The sequence below is a fragment of the Danio aesculapii genome, chromosome 7, assembly GCF_903798145.1.
Source record: "Danio aesculapii chromosome 7, fDanAes4.1, whole genome shotgun sequence".
Taxonomy (NCBI): Eukaryota; Metazoa; Chordata; class Actinopteri; order Cypriniformes; family Danionidae; genus Danio; species Danio aesculapii.
This window is the reverse complement of record NC_079441.1, coordinates 30,016,368-30,033,794: the sequence shown is the minus strand read 5'-3', so window position 1 is coordinate 30,033,794 and position 17,427 is coordinate 30,016,368. Positions and strand designations below refer to the sequence as shown.

The following is a 17,427-nucleotide window of genomic DNA, read 5'->3' as shown; positions in this document are numbered from 1 at the left end:
AAAAAAAAAAGTCTCAGTTTGCTGTTTTAGTTGACAGAAGTATCAGTTTACTCTTCTTCTGCTGTAGCTCATCTGTTTCAAGGTTTGATATGTGTTCAGAAAGGCTTTCCAGAAGTCCTTGGTTGTAATCAGAATTTATTTGAGATACTGCCTTTATATCAGGTTGAATTAATTTGTGCATACTCTGATCTCTGATGTGAGCCAGGTGTATTTACAAACAAATCAGCTCCTCACTGGATGTTTTCTCTTTTTTAGACCATCCTCTGTAAACCCTACACTGACTGTGCATTAAAAGTCCAGTGGATCTTTGTTTTTTGTGTTTCAACAACCATCCCATATTCAAAGTCACTTAAATCACCTTTATTTCCCAATCTGATACATGATTTGAACTTGTGCAGGTTGTCTGAATTACGCCTAAATATATAAATGCATCAAGTTGCTGCCATGTGATTGGCTGAATAGACGGTTGTGTCAACAAATAGTTGAAAAGATTTATTGAATAAAAAGCCTGTGAGTGTAGTTATTTATATGTTTGCTTTCTTTGTGTAAACTGACCTGAACATTGCAGAAAAGGCCTTTAATAAAAGCAGAAGACTACTGGAAGCTGTCTCCTCATCTTATTTATTTTACCTTTTGGGTTAAAGTTCATCCCATCGAATGGTGAGAAAGTGACCTTGAAGGACGTTCTTATTGTACGTCCAGGTATTGCCAGTTCAGACAATCAAATTAAGCACAAAAATTGATTCAGCCGTGCCCCACTGAGCACTGACCTCAATAACTTGTTGACCACAGGGACCAAATCGTATATGATCAAGATAAAAATAACGAAAACATTGATCTGCCTCTGTCCACAACTGCCGTACAGTAATTGTAAACAAGCAAGATCTCTGCATATAGCTTTAGTGTGTACTGTATGTGTGTGTACATGTAAGAAAAATAAAGATGTGGCAGGTGCTGGCGGCATGTGCTGATGAGATACGAGGAGTATAAAAGAATGGACAATAATCTCTGGGACTGACTAGAATGTAGAAAAACCCCAGTTGGATAAGCTGCGGGCTTTTCAAGTGTGTGAGTGCATGCATTCACATGAACGCATACACTGAATGGCTTTCCATTTTCCTGTTCATTCTGAAGCTGCAATATCATAACACCCCTGCCATTTGTCCGAGAACACATACTGCATGCAAATATGTCTCAAAAAATAGGTGGGGCTTACATGGAAATATTCACAGTAGGCTGTGGGTTCTCATTTACATATCCTGGTCCTTTAAGTGGTAAAAATTCATTTTTTTCAAGGCCTCGGGATTAAAGCAGAACAAACTCCTGATTATATATTCAGCACTAATAATGCTCCCCCAACCAACATCACCATCACCATATCCCCCAGCAATGAAGGGGAGGAGGTGTAAAAAAAAAACACTGAAGGAGTGAGAGCAGAGAAATAAGGACTAGTGAGGAAGAATAGAATGTGAAGAGGAGGATTCAGGAGGGAGGAGTTTGACAGATGGTTGGGTTTGCTTCATGTTAATGAGCACCCAGAGATGGAGAGTACATATGGTTGGTTTTCTGTTTCTGCTTTATTCATGCCATTTACATCATTTACTTTGGGAACAAGGTTATACTGATGTGACATCGTTCTTGAGAACTTTTAGTAAGCACTAGGGTAGGGGATGCACACATATTTCAAATCTTGCTGAAATAGCTAAGACAATGTGTCAAAATTATACTGCTTTGTTGAAAGAAATGAAAAAAAATAGTGTGCACACAATAGTTTAAAGTGCTGTAGAAATAAAAATAAATGTATTTAAAATTACAGATGTGGCCTTTAGAAAATGCACTACTCAGGGAACAGAATGCCATGACAAACCGCGGTTAGCCGCAGCAATCAGGGAAATTCTCTGACTCAGAATATACATTACCAGTAGGGGGCAGCTGAGCTTCATTCTCAGTAGTGGCCAGTTCTGAAAGCTAAGAACTCAACGCCCACAGGTGACTGTTTCTCCGTAGAAGGTGGAGGTGTTTTCTTAATCTTTTGTTCATATTTGCTAAAATCTAATACAATGCGCCTGGGATCAACTGGGATAATTGTGTTTATCGTTTTCTGATAAGAGAAATAGTTTCATTTTAGACATAGTATTGCCGACTCGCCACAGCCATGGCTCTAATATTACATATTTGACTGTGGGCCTGCATACAAAACTTTTCACAGAGCTCAGTTAAATGTTCTTTGACTAGTTATCAATAAAATGTTAAAGCCAAAGCGAGTGGTGAAATAAAGGTTGTAATTTAATTTAATATAGTTTAAAATAAATAAATAAAATATAATTTAATAGCCTATATAGGCTAAATAAATATAACATATTTTAAATTGTTTTCAGAAAAATGGCCAAGTCTATGTTCATTCCATCAAATTAAACACAAATAAGACAAATAAGTATATTCGAAGAAGCAGTCAATCATGCACTGAAAAAAATGGGCTATAACCTACTTTAAAACTTAAACAGGCTATTAATAATAGATATAAATGAAAGATCAATAATTTGTTTTGTGAAAGCAAGAGAGAATATTGCGAGAGTGCTGTTATAATGTGTGCTATCTCAAATGACTAACGATCATTACCACAATACATTTTATTCACGAACATTTGAGCTGCTTTCTGTTGTTAGTTCTTTCATTTCATTTTAAACATTTCATTTCTTAACTTTTTATAAAAAGTCGTGACATGTAAAATGCTGTTGTATGCTAAAAAACTGTTCAGTTGTGTTCAAATCCGGAGTTTTAGCTGGTCTCTTTTATTTATTATCCCACCTTAATCCTTTTTTTCACTCTCACTTTATATCTAATACAAATGCATGCTGTAATTTTCTTTGAATTAACCTGTTATATCACAATGATCATGGGGTTCAAAAAAGCTGGGGAAAAGATTTAGACTTTTAATAGATTCTGGGTTTCATGGGTGTTATCTGCAGACTGTTGGCTTTAATTTGAGATATTTTCGTCCAAAATCAGGCGAACAGTGTAGGAATTACAACAGTTTGCATATGTGCCTCCCACTTGTTAAGGGACCGAAGTAATGGCAAAATTGGTTCTCAGCTGTTCAAATAGATTGCTATGGTATAAAGATCCAAAAATGTTAGAATTGCATCGATGCTCCAATATTTATGGACCTGACTGTATATACATGTGTATGTGTATATATTGATAATTTAAGAATATTGATTTTCTCTTCTCTTCCAGTACTCTGACCATCTATGGAGTGACCCAGGAGGATGAGGCCATATATCAGTGTATAGCAGAGAACAGTGCGGGCTCCACACAGGCCAGTGCTCGTCTAACCGTTCTGTGGGCTGATGGGTTGCCAGGCGTACCCACGGACATACATGCAGATGCCCTTTCTCCCACCTCCATTCAGGTGTCCTGGAAAGAGCCTACCCAAAACACTCAGGACATAATTGGATATGTGCTCCATATCCGCAAGACTGCTGGTAGGAAAACTGCTTATGAACACTCAAATCTAATTTACTCAGCTCTTCTGTTCTGTAACACCGAATGTACACCCCTCTTCAGTAAATCAATAAGTGTAGATTTCCACAAACGCTGTGAAATACATATTTTATTCCATCTTCGCTTTAGGCTTTCTCATTAAGGAAATCATTGAAATTTAAAGTCGGTAGCAAATCACTTTTTTTCTGTTGCCACCAACCTTGGTTTTAATTAATGGAGACAACTGACAATTTCTGAATCTGCTTAAAGGGATAGTTCCCAAAAAAATTTATTTCGAAATTTAATTTCATAAATGCTGAACACAAAAGAAGATCTTGGAAAACTGTAACTATTGATAAAAAATATAAATTAAATTAAACTAAACTAAACTAAACTAAATTAAATTAAATTTGGAACCAAGGGTGAGTCAAAGAGGAGTAAATGGTGGCAGAATTTACATTTTTTGATGTACGATTCCTTTCAGCTTTTTTTCTTCAAATTTAACCAATCTTAATAGTATAATGTTCAATGAAATCAGACATTGCACTATCATAGATACTGCACCATGCCTGAAAAATAAATATTTAAGCAATATTCTCATTTACTCTTCTAAATCTTCCACAGTTCCACACAAACATCGATGTTTACTTTTAATCAGCAACACGGACTGGAACTGTCCAGTTTGACTAGGCAAATTTCTATTTTATTCAGACTGAACTCTAACTTAAAACCAAAATGCATAGAAATACTTTACAGTGTTGAAGGTTAAGACATTAGCCTGAAGCATTTTCCTGAAAGCACAGCATGAGGATGCGTGTGTATTCAGATATCAATCCCCCTCTCTTGGGAAGCTTTAAAGTTGTATGTTGATGTTTATCGATGCCGAAGCTAAACAACTGATCTACGACCCATGCTGAAGTGCTCCTGAGTTCTTTGCTGAGCATTCTTTTTTCTTCCTCTCGCTGTGGTGTTTCCACCACTTTTAGCCTGTGCTGTAATTTATATTTCAGATATAGCATCTATAGCATCTCATCTGCTGCAATTTCAATGCCTTACAGCGCTGTGGGTTATGTTTTTGGAGTTTGAGCCATTTATTATGCATATGGTTACTTAAAGCAATTTGGCATGAATAAGTAATGGGGAAATATAACATTTACTGCTTCCATAAATGTAACTAAGAGAGTTGCAACTTGGAAAAAGCACACTAAGGCCTCTATTATAACGATCTAGGTGCAAAGTCTAAAGTGCATGGCGCAAAAGCACTGTCTGATGCCGTCTGAATTCACTTTTGCTATTTTAAGGACTGAAAAATACGCTCTGCACCACAGCACAATGGTCTAACAGGGTTGTGCTTATTCACTTAATGAGTTCTGGGTGTGTTTTGAACATAACATGCATTAAACCAATCAGATTCTCATCTCCATTTTATTTTTAAGAGTCAGTTGCATGGAACCATGGAACATTTGCTATTTACATGGTGGACTTTAAAAGTGGAAAAACTAAACGTTTCACTAGCGAGAAAACAATTAAACAGACCATCTGCAGGATAAAGAATGAGCCTCCTCCATTCAGCCTCTTTATTTTCTCTTTTACTCTTTGCTCCTTTACTTTCGTGGATAAGAAAATGGTGTTGTACGCACTCAACTGAAGATTAACCCACATGTTTAGTTTTAGATTAGCCTACATGTTTAATGAAGATTTGCCTACATTAGCCTACATGTTTAATTATTTTCTTTTTTTGAGTACAAAGATTTGTTTCAAAACTATTTCTAAATTCAGTTCTAATTTCCAGCAAACGAATAAATGAACAATAATAACAAAGTGTGTTCAAAAAACTGAGTTATATCCAAACACACGTCCTTTTCTTATGCCCTATATGGTCATGCATACGTCTCTAAATCCCCACAGGTAGACAAATCTAAACCTGTTTTTATTAAAACAATTATAAATATGCATATAATAAATAATAATGCTAATAATAATAACATTATACAAATGCAAATTGTCATGAATAAACTGAAAAAGCCCCCCCCCCCCCCGAGCTAAAGTAGGCTTGGTGGCAGTGGTTTTTATATTTATGTAGATTTTTTTTTTCCTTTAATCTCTTCATTTTTTTCATATGTAAAGATATTTGTGCATTGCTGTACATCCTGTGTATATTAAGCAATGTGTAAGTGTTTGAACCTGCATGGGCGAATAACTAACGTGATCTGCGCTGGACTTTAGACCAGCTTTTAGATGGTGAGTGGTGCAGTCTATTTCAGTTTTTCAAAATGGCAATGTGCCCACGACGCACCTTAACACAACTATGTTTTAGACCAGCATGCCCATGAATGCACAAAGTAGCGCAGAAAGATTTACTATTTAAACAACGTTGTGCAAAGAGTGGAAATTAGGGTTGCGCTGGTCTGAAAATAGCAAAAAATCGTACCAAACACGTCTTGGGCTTATTGCACTGGGTGTATGATCAGGCCCTAAGTGTGCTATCATAATAATCATACATCATCAAAGCAACAAAATCATGATTTTTCATTTTAAGGTGACCTGTTCTTCTAGTTTTACTCTCACACTAATGATTTCCCTCTCTTGCACCATCCTTCTCCATCTTGTTTTTCTCTCATAACGTTTCTCTTGATCTCTCTCTTTCCTTCATTTCAACCTTCACTCTTTGCTCTCAGACCCAGTGGAGATGGAGTACCAGGAGGCTGTGAGTAAAATGACCCTGCAGCAGGTAATTGGTGATCTGGAGCCTTCCACCAGCTACAGTTTCTATGTGAAGGCCTACACGTCCCGCGGAGCTAGCAAAGCCTCTGAGACCACTGTGGAGAGCACTCTGGGAGAAGGTATACGAAAAACATATTTAAGCAGTCATGCTGTAAAAAGCTTGTTTTATTGCACATTTGTCTAATTTCTAGTTGTTTAAGTTGTTAACTGTGCTAGCGATAGCCAAATTAAAAGCACATTCTCACTTAAAAGACACTTTTTTCGTGCACCTTTAAGTTTTGAGACTTTGAAACTTTTTTTTTGTTTCAGTCTAGTTTATAGAAAACTCAGTGTTTTAGGTGTTTCTAATGTCACACTTTTTCAATTGGTGTCTGTAAATTTTAATTACAATATGTATTTTAAAGGCCGTTTTTTCTAAATGAGCATCGGGGAACATTCGTCCCCTTCAGCAGCTTTTACATAGACCAAAAATCTGTATTCTGAAAGTGTCAAAAATTTGAACCTAATATCATCCAATGTTCAAATTGTTGTGCTACTAATGTATGAAAGATTGTACACTGTTCATTAGATTGTATAGACAACTGAAGTCAGAATTATTAGCCCTCCTGAATTTTTAGCCCCCTGAAAACAGTATTTTTCCTCCAACTTCTGTTTAACATAATAGATTTAATAACTAATTTCTAATAACTGATTTCTTTTATCTTTGCCATGATGGTAGTACATAATATTTGACTAGATATTTTTCAAGATACTAGTATTCAGCTTAAAGTGACATTTAAATCTTAACTAGGTTAATTAGGCAAGTTAAGATAGTTAGGCAAATCATTGTATAATGATGGTATGTTATGTAGAAAATCAATATATATATATATATATATATATATATATATATATATATATATATATATATATATATATATATATATATTGCTTAGGGGGCTAATAATATTGACCTTAAATAGTTTTTTTTAAAACTTAAAAACAAATAAGACTTTCTTTAGAAGAAAAAATATTATAGTAAATCCTTTAAAAAAAATTCCTTGCTCATTTAAATGTCATTTGGGTAATATTTGAAAAAGAATAAAATAATAAACAGGAGCACTAATAATTTTGACTTTGACTGTATATCCTCAACCAAAAATTTCATAAATAAACATTTTAGAAAACCTGTTTTACCCCCAAAAGGGTGTTAACCTTATTGTAATCAATCAACTGGGTAAGTATAGTGATAACTAGTAGTTAATTTTATTTTACCCTATTCACATGTGGTGTCTTGCATTAATAAAGCATTTCCCCGAGAGGTGTTTCTGTCATGGCATAATGTTTAATTCAAGGTCATTCAGGGTGAAGTTTCCACCTGTTTTATTTTCTCCTGCTGATGAAATGTATTGCGCCTGATCATCTGTGCTTTGCAATTCTTACAGTCCCTGCTCCACCAACCTTGTTCACCAAGGTGATTAATTTGACGGTGATTCAAGCCACATGGGAGGCCTCCACTAAGATGGGCCAGCAGGAAGGATTCAATCTCTACTACCGTAAGGTCCCCGTCCCCCAATTCACAGGACCCCTCACCTTCCCACGAGATGTGACGCAATACAACATCACTCAACTAGGTATTTGGCCACAGTGGTCTTTATTCATGAAATATGAGCAGAGTGGTTTTTGTGTCAAAAGTCTTTGTTTTAATCATTTTTAAAATCCAAAAAATCCTAAGTATTATATATTACATGCAATGGGATAGTTAATTTGTTGTTGTTTTTTTTTCAAAGAATTGATGATAATTATTAATATTATTATATATATATATATATATATATATATATATATATATATATATATATATATATATATATATATATATATATATATATATATATATATATATATATATATATATATAATTATATTATTAATGCATATATAACAGTAATACTAATTAAAACACAGTATAAATGTATAAAAATACACCTATTGGCCACTTTATTTGGTACACCTTACTAGTTTCGGGTTGGACCCCCTTTAGAACTGCCTTAATCCTTTATGGCATAGATTCAACATGGTACTGGAAATATTACTAAGAGATATTGGTCCATATTGACATGATAGCATCACGCAGTTGCTGCAGATTTGTCGGCTGCACATCCATGATGCGATTCTCCCGTTCCACCACATCCCAAAGGTGCTCTATTGGATTGAGATCTGGTGACTGTGGAGACCATTTGAGTACAGTGAACTCATTGTCATGTTCAAAAAACCAGTCTGAGATGATTGACACTTTATGACATGGAGCGTTATCCTGCTGGAAGTAGCCATCAGAAGATGGGTACACCGTGGTCACAAAGCGATGGACATGGTCAGCAACAATACTCAGGTAGGCTGTGGTGTTGACAGAATGCTCAATTGGTACTAATGTGCCCAAAGTGTGCCAAGAAAATATCCCCCACACCATTACACCACCACCACCAGCCTGAACCATTGATACAAGGCAGGATGGATCCGTGATTTCATGTTTTTGACGCGAAATTCTGACCCTACCATCTGAATGTCACAGCAGTATTCGAGACTCATCAGACCAGGCAACGTTTTTTCAATCTTCTATTGTCCAATTTTGTTGAGCCTGTGTGAATTGTAGCCTCAGTTTCCTGTTCTTAGCTGACTGGAGAGGCTCCCAGTGTGGTCTTCTGCTGCTGTAGCCCATCCGTCTCAAGGTTCGATGTGTTGTGCGTTCAGAGATGCTCTTCTGCATACCTCAGTTGTAACAAGTGGTTACTGTTGCCTTTTTATCAAAGTCACTTAAATCACCTTTCTTCCCCATTCTGATGCTCGGTTTAAACTGCAGCAGATCATCTTGACCATGTCTGCATGCCTAAATGCATTAAGTTGCTGTCATGTGATTGGCTGATTAGAAATTTGCGTTAACGCAGTTGGACAGGTGTACCTAATAAAATGGTCGTTGAGTGTATGTCATAGCATATTAATATGTCAAAAAATTGCCATTTACATTTAGTATTTTAAATCACTTTTACCCCTCTCTCTGCAGATCCTTCTTTTGTGTATGAAATTAAGATTCTGGCTTTTAACCAGCATGGAGAAGGCAATGCCACCCTGCGCTTTGTCTCACTGAAGGAAGCAGTAGAGAAATCAGGTGCCTGATGCAATGCCTTGGTTCACATCCACACATGCAAGCGTACAGTAATAGCTCAGTCGCATTTACTCTGTGGAAATGTGCTTTCTCTTCCTGCAGTGCTAAACACCCCTTGCGACTGTGTAAAGGACGAACAGAATAAAAGCTCCACCACAGGCATCATCATCGGCATCCACATTGGAGTCACTTGCATCATTTTCTGTGTCCTATTCCTCATGTTCAGCTACAGGGGCAGGTGAGAAATCGATGTTTACCACTGGTGTTGTTTTTGTATACGGCAGTTGCAGTAGGCGTCGGAAAAGAAAGAGTATTGCTTACAGTAAAAGTCAACGTGTTTTTTTGGATGCACTGTTGAATTGTTCTGTTGTTGCAGGTTGGTAATGTGTAAAACCGTGCAGGCATCCAGACAGGCGGGCAGGAACCCAGCAGCAGGAGTCGTGCTGGAGTCCTCCTCCTCACAGGGGGCTCTCAGCGGCCCCCACAGGTTCAGCCCAGATGGGAATGGAGGAGCGCACAATGCAAAGAGCTGCACCGACTCCAACGAGATGGAGAGACTCTTCTCAGGACCATCCCACTACTCCCATCCACCTGACACCACCCACACAGTGAGCCTTGGGGGGGAAATGCATACATTTATAAACATGTGGATTGCATGGTTATGGTTCTTCTCAGAGGACAACTTTATAAGTGCAAGTAATAGAGGTGCTTCTATCTGCGTGTATTGAAAGGGATCAAAGCAAAACTGCTTGAGCTCTGATGAATAAGGTTGGGTATGGAGAAGATATGTGCATTTCGATTCTGAATATAAAATGCATCTATTATTTCTGTGCTCGGCAGGGCTACCTAATATTATTGATTTACTGGAGTAATAAAGAAACATGCATTGAAAGTAAAGCATGTGATGTGCTTAATGTTAAAAATATATCGCAAAAAGCTGTGAGAAAGAAATCGACATGGTATATGCACAAAAATTCACCTCTCTGACAGCACATGATGTAGCTTGATGCTTTTGAATGGTCAGATAGACACCAAATAACATCTGAATGCCCATCTTGGCAATTATTTATGATCAGTAGGGCCAGACAGAATCTGCAGACGTTTTAGGCTATTTCTGCTGAGAATTTTGTAAAAAAAATCTGCAGAATTATTTTGGAAGTATCATAACTAAAACTCTAATATATGAAATAAAAAATAATAGCTTTTTAACTTTTCTTTAAGGTTTATAATGCAAATCCATCTAGAGCCACTTATATGGTAAACAAAGCAAGTCTCTCAAAGCAAGTCTCTCATGTAATACATCTACTAAAACATAAGATAAATTAATATTACTACAAACTATATTGTAAATAAATCAAATGAACATTTTCATATTAGTCAATAATATTATGAAATTAGTATTAGTCGAAATTAATTAAAACACTTTTTTTTTAAAACAATTTATTTGTGTAAATGTGTGTAAATTTATATTTAAGGTCTATTAAATTAATATTTAATATTAATATTTAAATTATATTTAAGGACTAAACGTGACAGTAGGCTAATAAACCCAATGATGTTTATGTTTTCGATAGAAGTCTTCTACGTAGGCCCTAAAATCTGTACCCAAATCACCATTTGTTGACAGTTTGTATTAGGTGATGTCATTTCAGATCATTCTTTGATTTCCTTCGACGTACAGTATTTCATAATATATAATCCATGGGTTTCATATTGCTGTGTTATTATCATAATGCTCATTAATGATCACTGTAACCTCATTGAATCTTATAATTGAAGAGTTTAAATGCAAAAACCTCAAAATGCCATCTAAAATTTTTTCATAAATGAGCATTTTTATCATGCTTTTGTGTGTACAGTAGGTTCAATAATTTCACTTTCATGGCAAAGAATACGGTCTTTTCATGGTTTTTACAATGAAATAACTCAACATAAACATAGGAGTCTGAAAAAAAATGCTGATTTTCGATGGAAATTTCAGATGGCACTTGGAGGTTTTTGCATCTGAACTCTTCAATTGGTCTTAACCGGTCCATATACCATACCTGACCCGTATCTGAGGTACGCATCAAAATTTTAGACTAAACTCAATTGGATCTCAGGTCTTAAGAAACTCAGTAAAAGTAAACTTGTGAAAACCTCTAGTCCCTGATGCTAATAAGACAACAGATGACTCTCACTCTTTGCTTGTGACTGAAATGCTGTGAAGCTTAATAAGATTCCAAGCAAGTTTTATCCATACAGTTAAGACTATGCCGTGTTTTATTTTTAAATTTGATTATTTAATCTTTCTAGGGCAGGGGTGCCCAAACTTCATATGAAGGGCCAAAAAACTAATATCATTGAGAGCCGTGGGCCAAAGATAAATATACCAAACTATTTTACATTAAAGTCGCCATGGTAATTTCATAAATAATTTTAGAATATTTCAAAATATATAGAAAACATCACTGTATTGCATATTAACTATTTTACTTTTTAAATGATAATTTATTGCAATAAAAACATAATCACATTTAAAACACAATAAAGTTCATTACTGAATACACTAGTCAAGCAGAATCTGCCTTTGACTTGATTTGCTTGTATGTGCTTTAAACAAACCTGATTAATTTACACAATTTAATCAAACATTTAATTTCAATTAGCTTTTAACAATAAAACAAACAAAGGGTTACATAAAATTTAAATTTACAATCTCAAAAGGATTACCATCATTCCCCTTCTCTTCTCAGATGGGATGACGAGCCAAATCAAAGGTTACCATGGGCCAACTTTGGCCCCTGAGCCCTAGTTTGGGCATCTCTGTTCTACGGCCATATCACTTACTTAAATGTAACTGTTATGCCAATAAACATATTTTATCTAAGAAAAAGTATGTCTGTATTTTTACCATGTTTTGTAACGTGTATGTTTTTGTGTGTATTTAATTCCAGATCGAGAGCTCTCTGGTCTCCTGTCCACTGAATGAAACTGAGATGTCCACTCTTCCCCTGGATGATTTCAGCCTGGTGGAGGAGTGCGAGTTGCAGTTTCGCCAGCATCCAGCAGAGGGCCAACAGGATGAAGACTGAAAATAAATAATGAAGGCCAAGAATATCCCCCACTCAGACTCCTGTCCAACTCAGGTCAACTGAAAGTATTCCTCTTTTTTTAGTTTGTTTTTATTGTGCAAAGAGTATATTATTCATAAGTTAAGTTCCCTTTTGGGAATCACTGGACTGTATGCTGAAGGTCCCTCTGGCCTCAAAGTGGGTGAAGTTTTGCGATGGACCACTGTTATTTCTTATTGGTAGGTGAATGAATACACTCTTACAGTGACAACTGGCAGCAAGTCTTCAGTCACTTGTGTCTGTAAGAGGTTTATCTTGGCTTCTTCCGGACATCAGAGAAGTATTGTAACTGTTACCATCAATTAGTTCCTCTGTTACCTACCAATGATTTCACAAGCCCATCCAGCGGAGTCCAAGACCTTCTTCCAGGGATTTAAAATTATTCTCAGGATTTTTCTTGATTTTACTGATTTCAATGTTTTACTTTTTGGATTTTATTAGTTGTCAGTCTTCATAAAGACTTTAGACTCTGCTATGTGAACCCTAGAATTTGCAACAAAAATACCTACCTCAGCTGGAATGAATGTCTTTTAGGAAGTCTTTGAGATCTGCATCATGCTGTTTGTTCTGTTTTTATACACATCAAGCATTCAGTCAAAAGAGAAAAAGGTGCTCCTCTACCTCAGATTTCAAGGACTGCCGCTCTCCTGCTCGCCGAAGCAAAACGAGAAGAAAAAAAATCCAACATATAGCACTTCCAAATGTTGAAGTCAATGTTCTACCTCAAAATAACAATGTTGTTATTGTCGTTGTGGTTCTTTTTTCATATTGAAACATAGCCTCTGTTCGTGAGATCCTGGCTTCACTATGTTGATGAATTGCTGTGTTTTGATATGTCAGTACCTCATGCCAGTTGACAGATGACATTGTTCTATGAATTCTGCCTGTAAAGTTGTTTTGATAGTGTCCTTGTATTTGCGTAGGATTTTTTATGTTCTATGTTTCCAGATCAGAGTATTTTTATTTTAATGGTAGTCGACGCAGTAAAGACTTTTTAAGATGAACTGCACTGTTACTAATTTCTTCAGGATATAACTTCTGCTCTCAGATGAACCGCTGGAAGAAGTACATAAGGCTGGATAGAAACATAAATTGCTGTTTAAGTAATTGATTAGCTTCACGCCACGTTTTGCATGTCGTGTGACATACATGATCAGAATAAGCACATAATACTGTACTGTGGGTGCTGATGGAAATAAATAGTGATATAGATTAGATCAGTGTTTCTCATTCCTGGAGGTCCACCAACACCACAGGTTTTGGACGTCTCCTTTGTCTGTCACACCCAATACAGGTCCTTCAGTCTCTGCTAATGAGCTGATGATCTGAATCAGGTGTGTTTGGTTAAGAAGACATGGAATATGTGCAAAGCTGGTGGTCCCCCAGGATCGTGGTTGAGAAACTCTGGATTAGATAAATATATATCACGTTGTGACATTGCGTGAAGAATTGACATAGCATTTTCTTGGGTTTTAACTACAGGTCTTGTGATCAATTGCAAGCACTCTTAGATACCGTTGAGCCTGTTCAGATACTTTGTTGCATGTAATGAAGCGAGCACCTATGAAACTGGGCATTCTAGAAATCTCCAAGAAATGAACATTCCATTGGAAGCCACATTCCACTGGAGATTCTAACGTCTTCTATGTTGAATTCCATCTCTTTTTTAGTTAATATCCCAAGCCCCATGTCCATATTTTTAGTCCCACATTGATCAGGGAGCACAGAGTGTATCAGGCACACGCACAGAACTCTCGCACACACAACATCTGTTGGCATTAGGATAGTGAGTAGATGATGATGATGCCTGAGCTACTAATGGTCATCTCTTCATATCTCTGGCCGGCTATTGAATTGCTTTTCACTGTGTGCTCAGCCACCCAATCCTAGACCAGCTGTTTCTTTTAGCAGGGAGGGAGAGTTGAAAGTACCAGCAAGATGTTCTTTCTCCTCTGGTGTCCCATAGTACTATGGTGCATATCTCTATTTTTTAAATAACCTACCTCGACACAGCAGTCATGCTCTCAGGTCGCTCCTGCTATGATGGGGAGATTGTATCTTTTTTGTATAGTAAACACATGTACATTCACACATACCCTTTAGTGGATGAGTGTGTTACCTTAGATTTTCACGCTTTTTGTTAGTGTAAAGTGTTATTTTTTTTATTATCAAACAGTTATTTTTGCTTTATTTTTTCCCAGGACGTCATAGGTTTTCATTTTAGTTCCTATTTTTAAAATCTAATCCTCATCATCAGTGTAGATAATGAGTCAAATGAGCATATTTTCATAATGCCCGCATATTCTGTAATCAATTATTTTGTAAGAAAAAAACGGACAAAGCAAAGCCTAGATAATCAACAAAAAAATCCCACTCTTATAAAGCGTATTCTTACAAATACTGGTTCTGGAACAGAATTGCACAGTTTAGAAAAGACTCTGTATATTTATTGTACCAAATGCATTGTAGTATTGTCAGTGGAGACCATAGATGCTTTTGTGTTGTCCGTATACAGATAAGTGCTCAGTTCTTTGGCTGTATTAAATAGAATTAATGGAAAAAGTGTCTGAACAACAGAAGGTATGTGATACACTGTGCTGTAGAACCTTGTCCCTAATAATGAAAGTCTCTATGAAATGTCTATATTGTACAGTAATGGTGCTCTTGACATTCTTGTAATAAGATGAAATGGTTTCATCTGTGGTGTAATGCAGTACAAACAATGCTGTTACATTTCCAAAAGTCTCCCGCAGTTGCATTTCCTGATGGATTTGGCCTTGTTTGGTGATATTTCTAATCTCACTGTGTCTGTGCAAATCAGTACAACTTTTAAAACATTAATATCATCATCAGGCTTCATGTTCAAATTTTAATTAGTGTTGTAGTCTTGATTTGGTTGAATTCTGGAGGATGTGTGATGACAAAAAAAAGAGTTTATCAGATCATGTCGGCTTTATCTTTTCTACCTCAGAGCGATCTCATGATCCCGTGTCTTGTTCTGATGGATAATCTCCTCTCAGACTTTTAGAGAAGTTTTTTGTGCATTTCAAATACTGTTTCACATACTGTGCGTTGACTTAGATGATAATGCTCATGCTGAAAAGTCTGTTACTGTGGAAAAGATCCACAGAATTTCTGGTCTGCTTGTCTCGCTTTGTTTCCATTCAATATTTAATTTCTGGCTCGAATCCATGAGTCCAAGAACAAAGGATGTTTCCAGCCTCTAAAACCGATCTTGTACATGTAAACATACATGCGCACACACACGCGCACAGTCACATCCCTGTAAAGAATGACATGTTTGTGTCAGCATTAGTCCCGTGTCCCAGATTTCCCCAGGGAGACTCAGGGATGAGGCATTAGCATGTAACGACTCTATGGCAACACAGACCTATTCACAGCAGCAGAAAGACCTGCAAACTTTCAATCTGTAAAACAAACAGCATTTTGTACTGGATAATATGTACTGGTTTCAGTTTGTTAAGCCCCTTTCAGGAATGGGATTATATGGGAGTGAGCTTTTGGTGAAGCGACCCATTGCAGCCCAACTGAGGGGAATTTATGTGCTTGCTTTCAGTTTTATACACACAGACAGAGGGTTTATTTTGTGTGTTTGATGAAACAGATATCCAAAATGTTGTCTAAAGGGTGTGTTCACACTTGGTTTTAATGATTATTTTTGATTTGGACCAAAAATGAAAATAGCAGAGACTGAACCTAGAGCTTGCAAAATATAAGGGATAGTTCACGCAAAAAATTTTATTTTCTTACCCTTAAGCTGTTAAAAACATTGAGTTTCTTCCTTTTACAAAACAAGATATTTTGAAGAAAACAAAAAAAAAACCTGTAACTATTGACTTCCATTGTGGAAAAAAACTACATACTATTTAAGTCAATGGTAACAGGTTTTCAGCTTTCTTCAAAATAACTTGTTCTGTGAAGATGGTTTGGGTGAACTGTCCATTTAAAGGGTTCTTTTCTCCAACAGAACCTACCAAACTTCAAAGACAGTGCTGTGTGCATAGTGTGATGGTATTTTTTATCATTTGAGAGCTTATAAAATATGTAATGGAGTCCAAACAATGACTGAAATTCTTCCTCACACATGCAAAGAGGATTATACTTGCCTGAGAATTCATGAGAATCAATTGAACTTTTTGTCCTTTTTAGGGTCATTCTGTGACGATGTTTTTAATTTATTTAGATCCCTTTGCTGCATGTTGGATTTCTGTTTCAGTTGAACGACTGAATCAGTGTTTGTAAGGAAAACAATTGAAGCCCCTCTTTTTAGTGGTCTTGATTGTCCACTTTTTTGGTACAGATCAGGACTAGTATAGTTCACAATTATTCAAATAAACCGCATTTTTACTCTAAGTGTGTTTTATTCAAACCAAACCTGCCAGGTGTGAATACATGCTAAATGAATTGGTCACACTTTACAGTAAGGTTCCATTAGTTCATATTAGTTATTAATGTATTTACTATCTTGAACTAAGAATGAGCAATACTTAATATTATTCATAGTATTAAAATCCAAAGTTGTCTTTGTTAACGTTAGTTAATCCACTGACTTTAAAAAACAGTTTTTAATGTATATTAACTAATGTTAACAAAGATAAATAAATGCTGTAATAAACGTATTCTTCATTGTTTGTTCATATTAATACATAAACTAATACAACCTTATTGTAAAGCATTACAAATGATTTTGCTTATGTCAGTCTTTAGAAGTGACTGAATTTCTGAATTTGCCACATGAAAATCAGGTGCTATGATGATGTCTGTTACTGTTAGTAAAATCTTGTAATATGTTCATAAAATCAATGGAAATGTGTTTACGGTGATACTTTTAAAATGGAAGCAGAAAAGTGACCTGTGGGATTTTAAAAACAACGTTTTCAAACTACATCATTTCTGAAGGTTAATTGACTTGAAGAACAGACATATTTTCTTTAGTTGAATGTC

At 36.1% G+C, this 17,427-nt stretch overlaps 1 protein-coding gene across 1 annotated transcript in view; it reads left to right on the top strand.

Moving 5' to 3' along the window:
- The window catches only part of igdcc3 (immunoglobulin superfamily, DCC subclass, member 3), a 132,736-nt gene extending 115,777 nt beyond the window's left edge, over positions 1 to 16,959 (top strand). Inside the window, exons 8-14 of the mRNA XM_056461597.1 lie at positions 3,238 to 3,485; positions 6,162 to 6,326; positions 7,632 to 7,820; positions 9,248 to 9,352; positions 9,452 to 9,587; positions 9,726 to 9,957; positions 12,286 to 16,959. Of these exons, the coding sequence (XP_056317572.1) occupies positions 3,238 to 3,485; positions 6,162 to 6,326; positions 7,632 to 7,820; positions 9,248 to 9,352; positions 9,452 to 9,587; positions 9,726 to 9,957; positions 12,286 to 12,423 (1,213 nt within the window). The 3' untranslated portion in view covers positions 12,424 to 16,959. The remainder of the gene's footprint in view (positions 1 to 3,237; positions 3,486 to 6,161; positions 6,327 to 7,631; positions 7,821 to 9,247; positions 9,353 to 9,451; positions 9,588 to 9,725; positions 9,958 to 12,285) is intronic.
- The last annotated feature ends 468 nt before the right edge of the window (positions 16,960 to 17,427 follow it).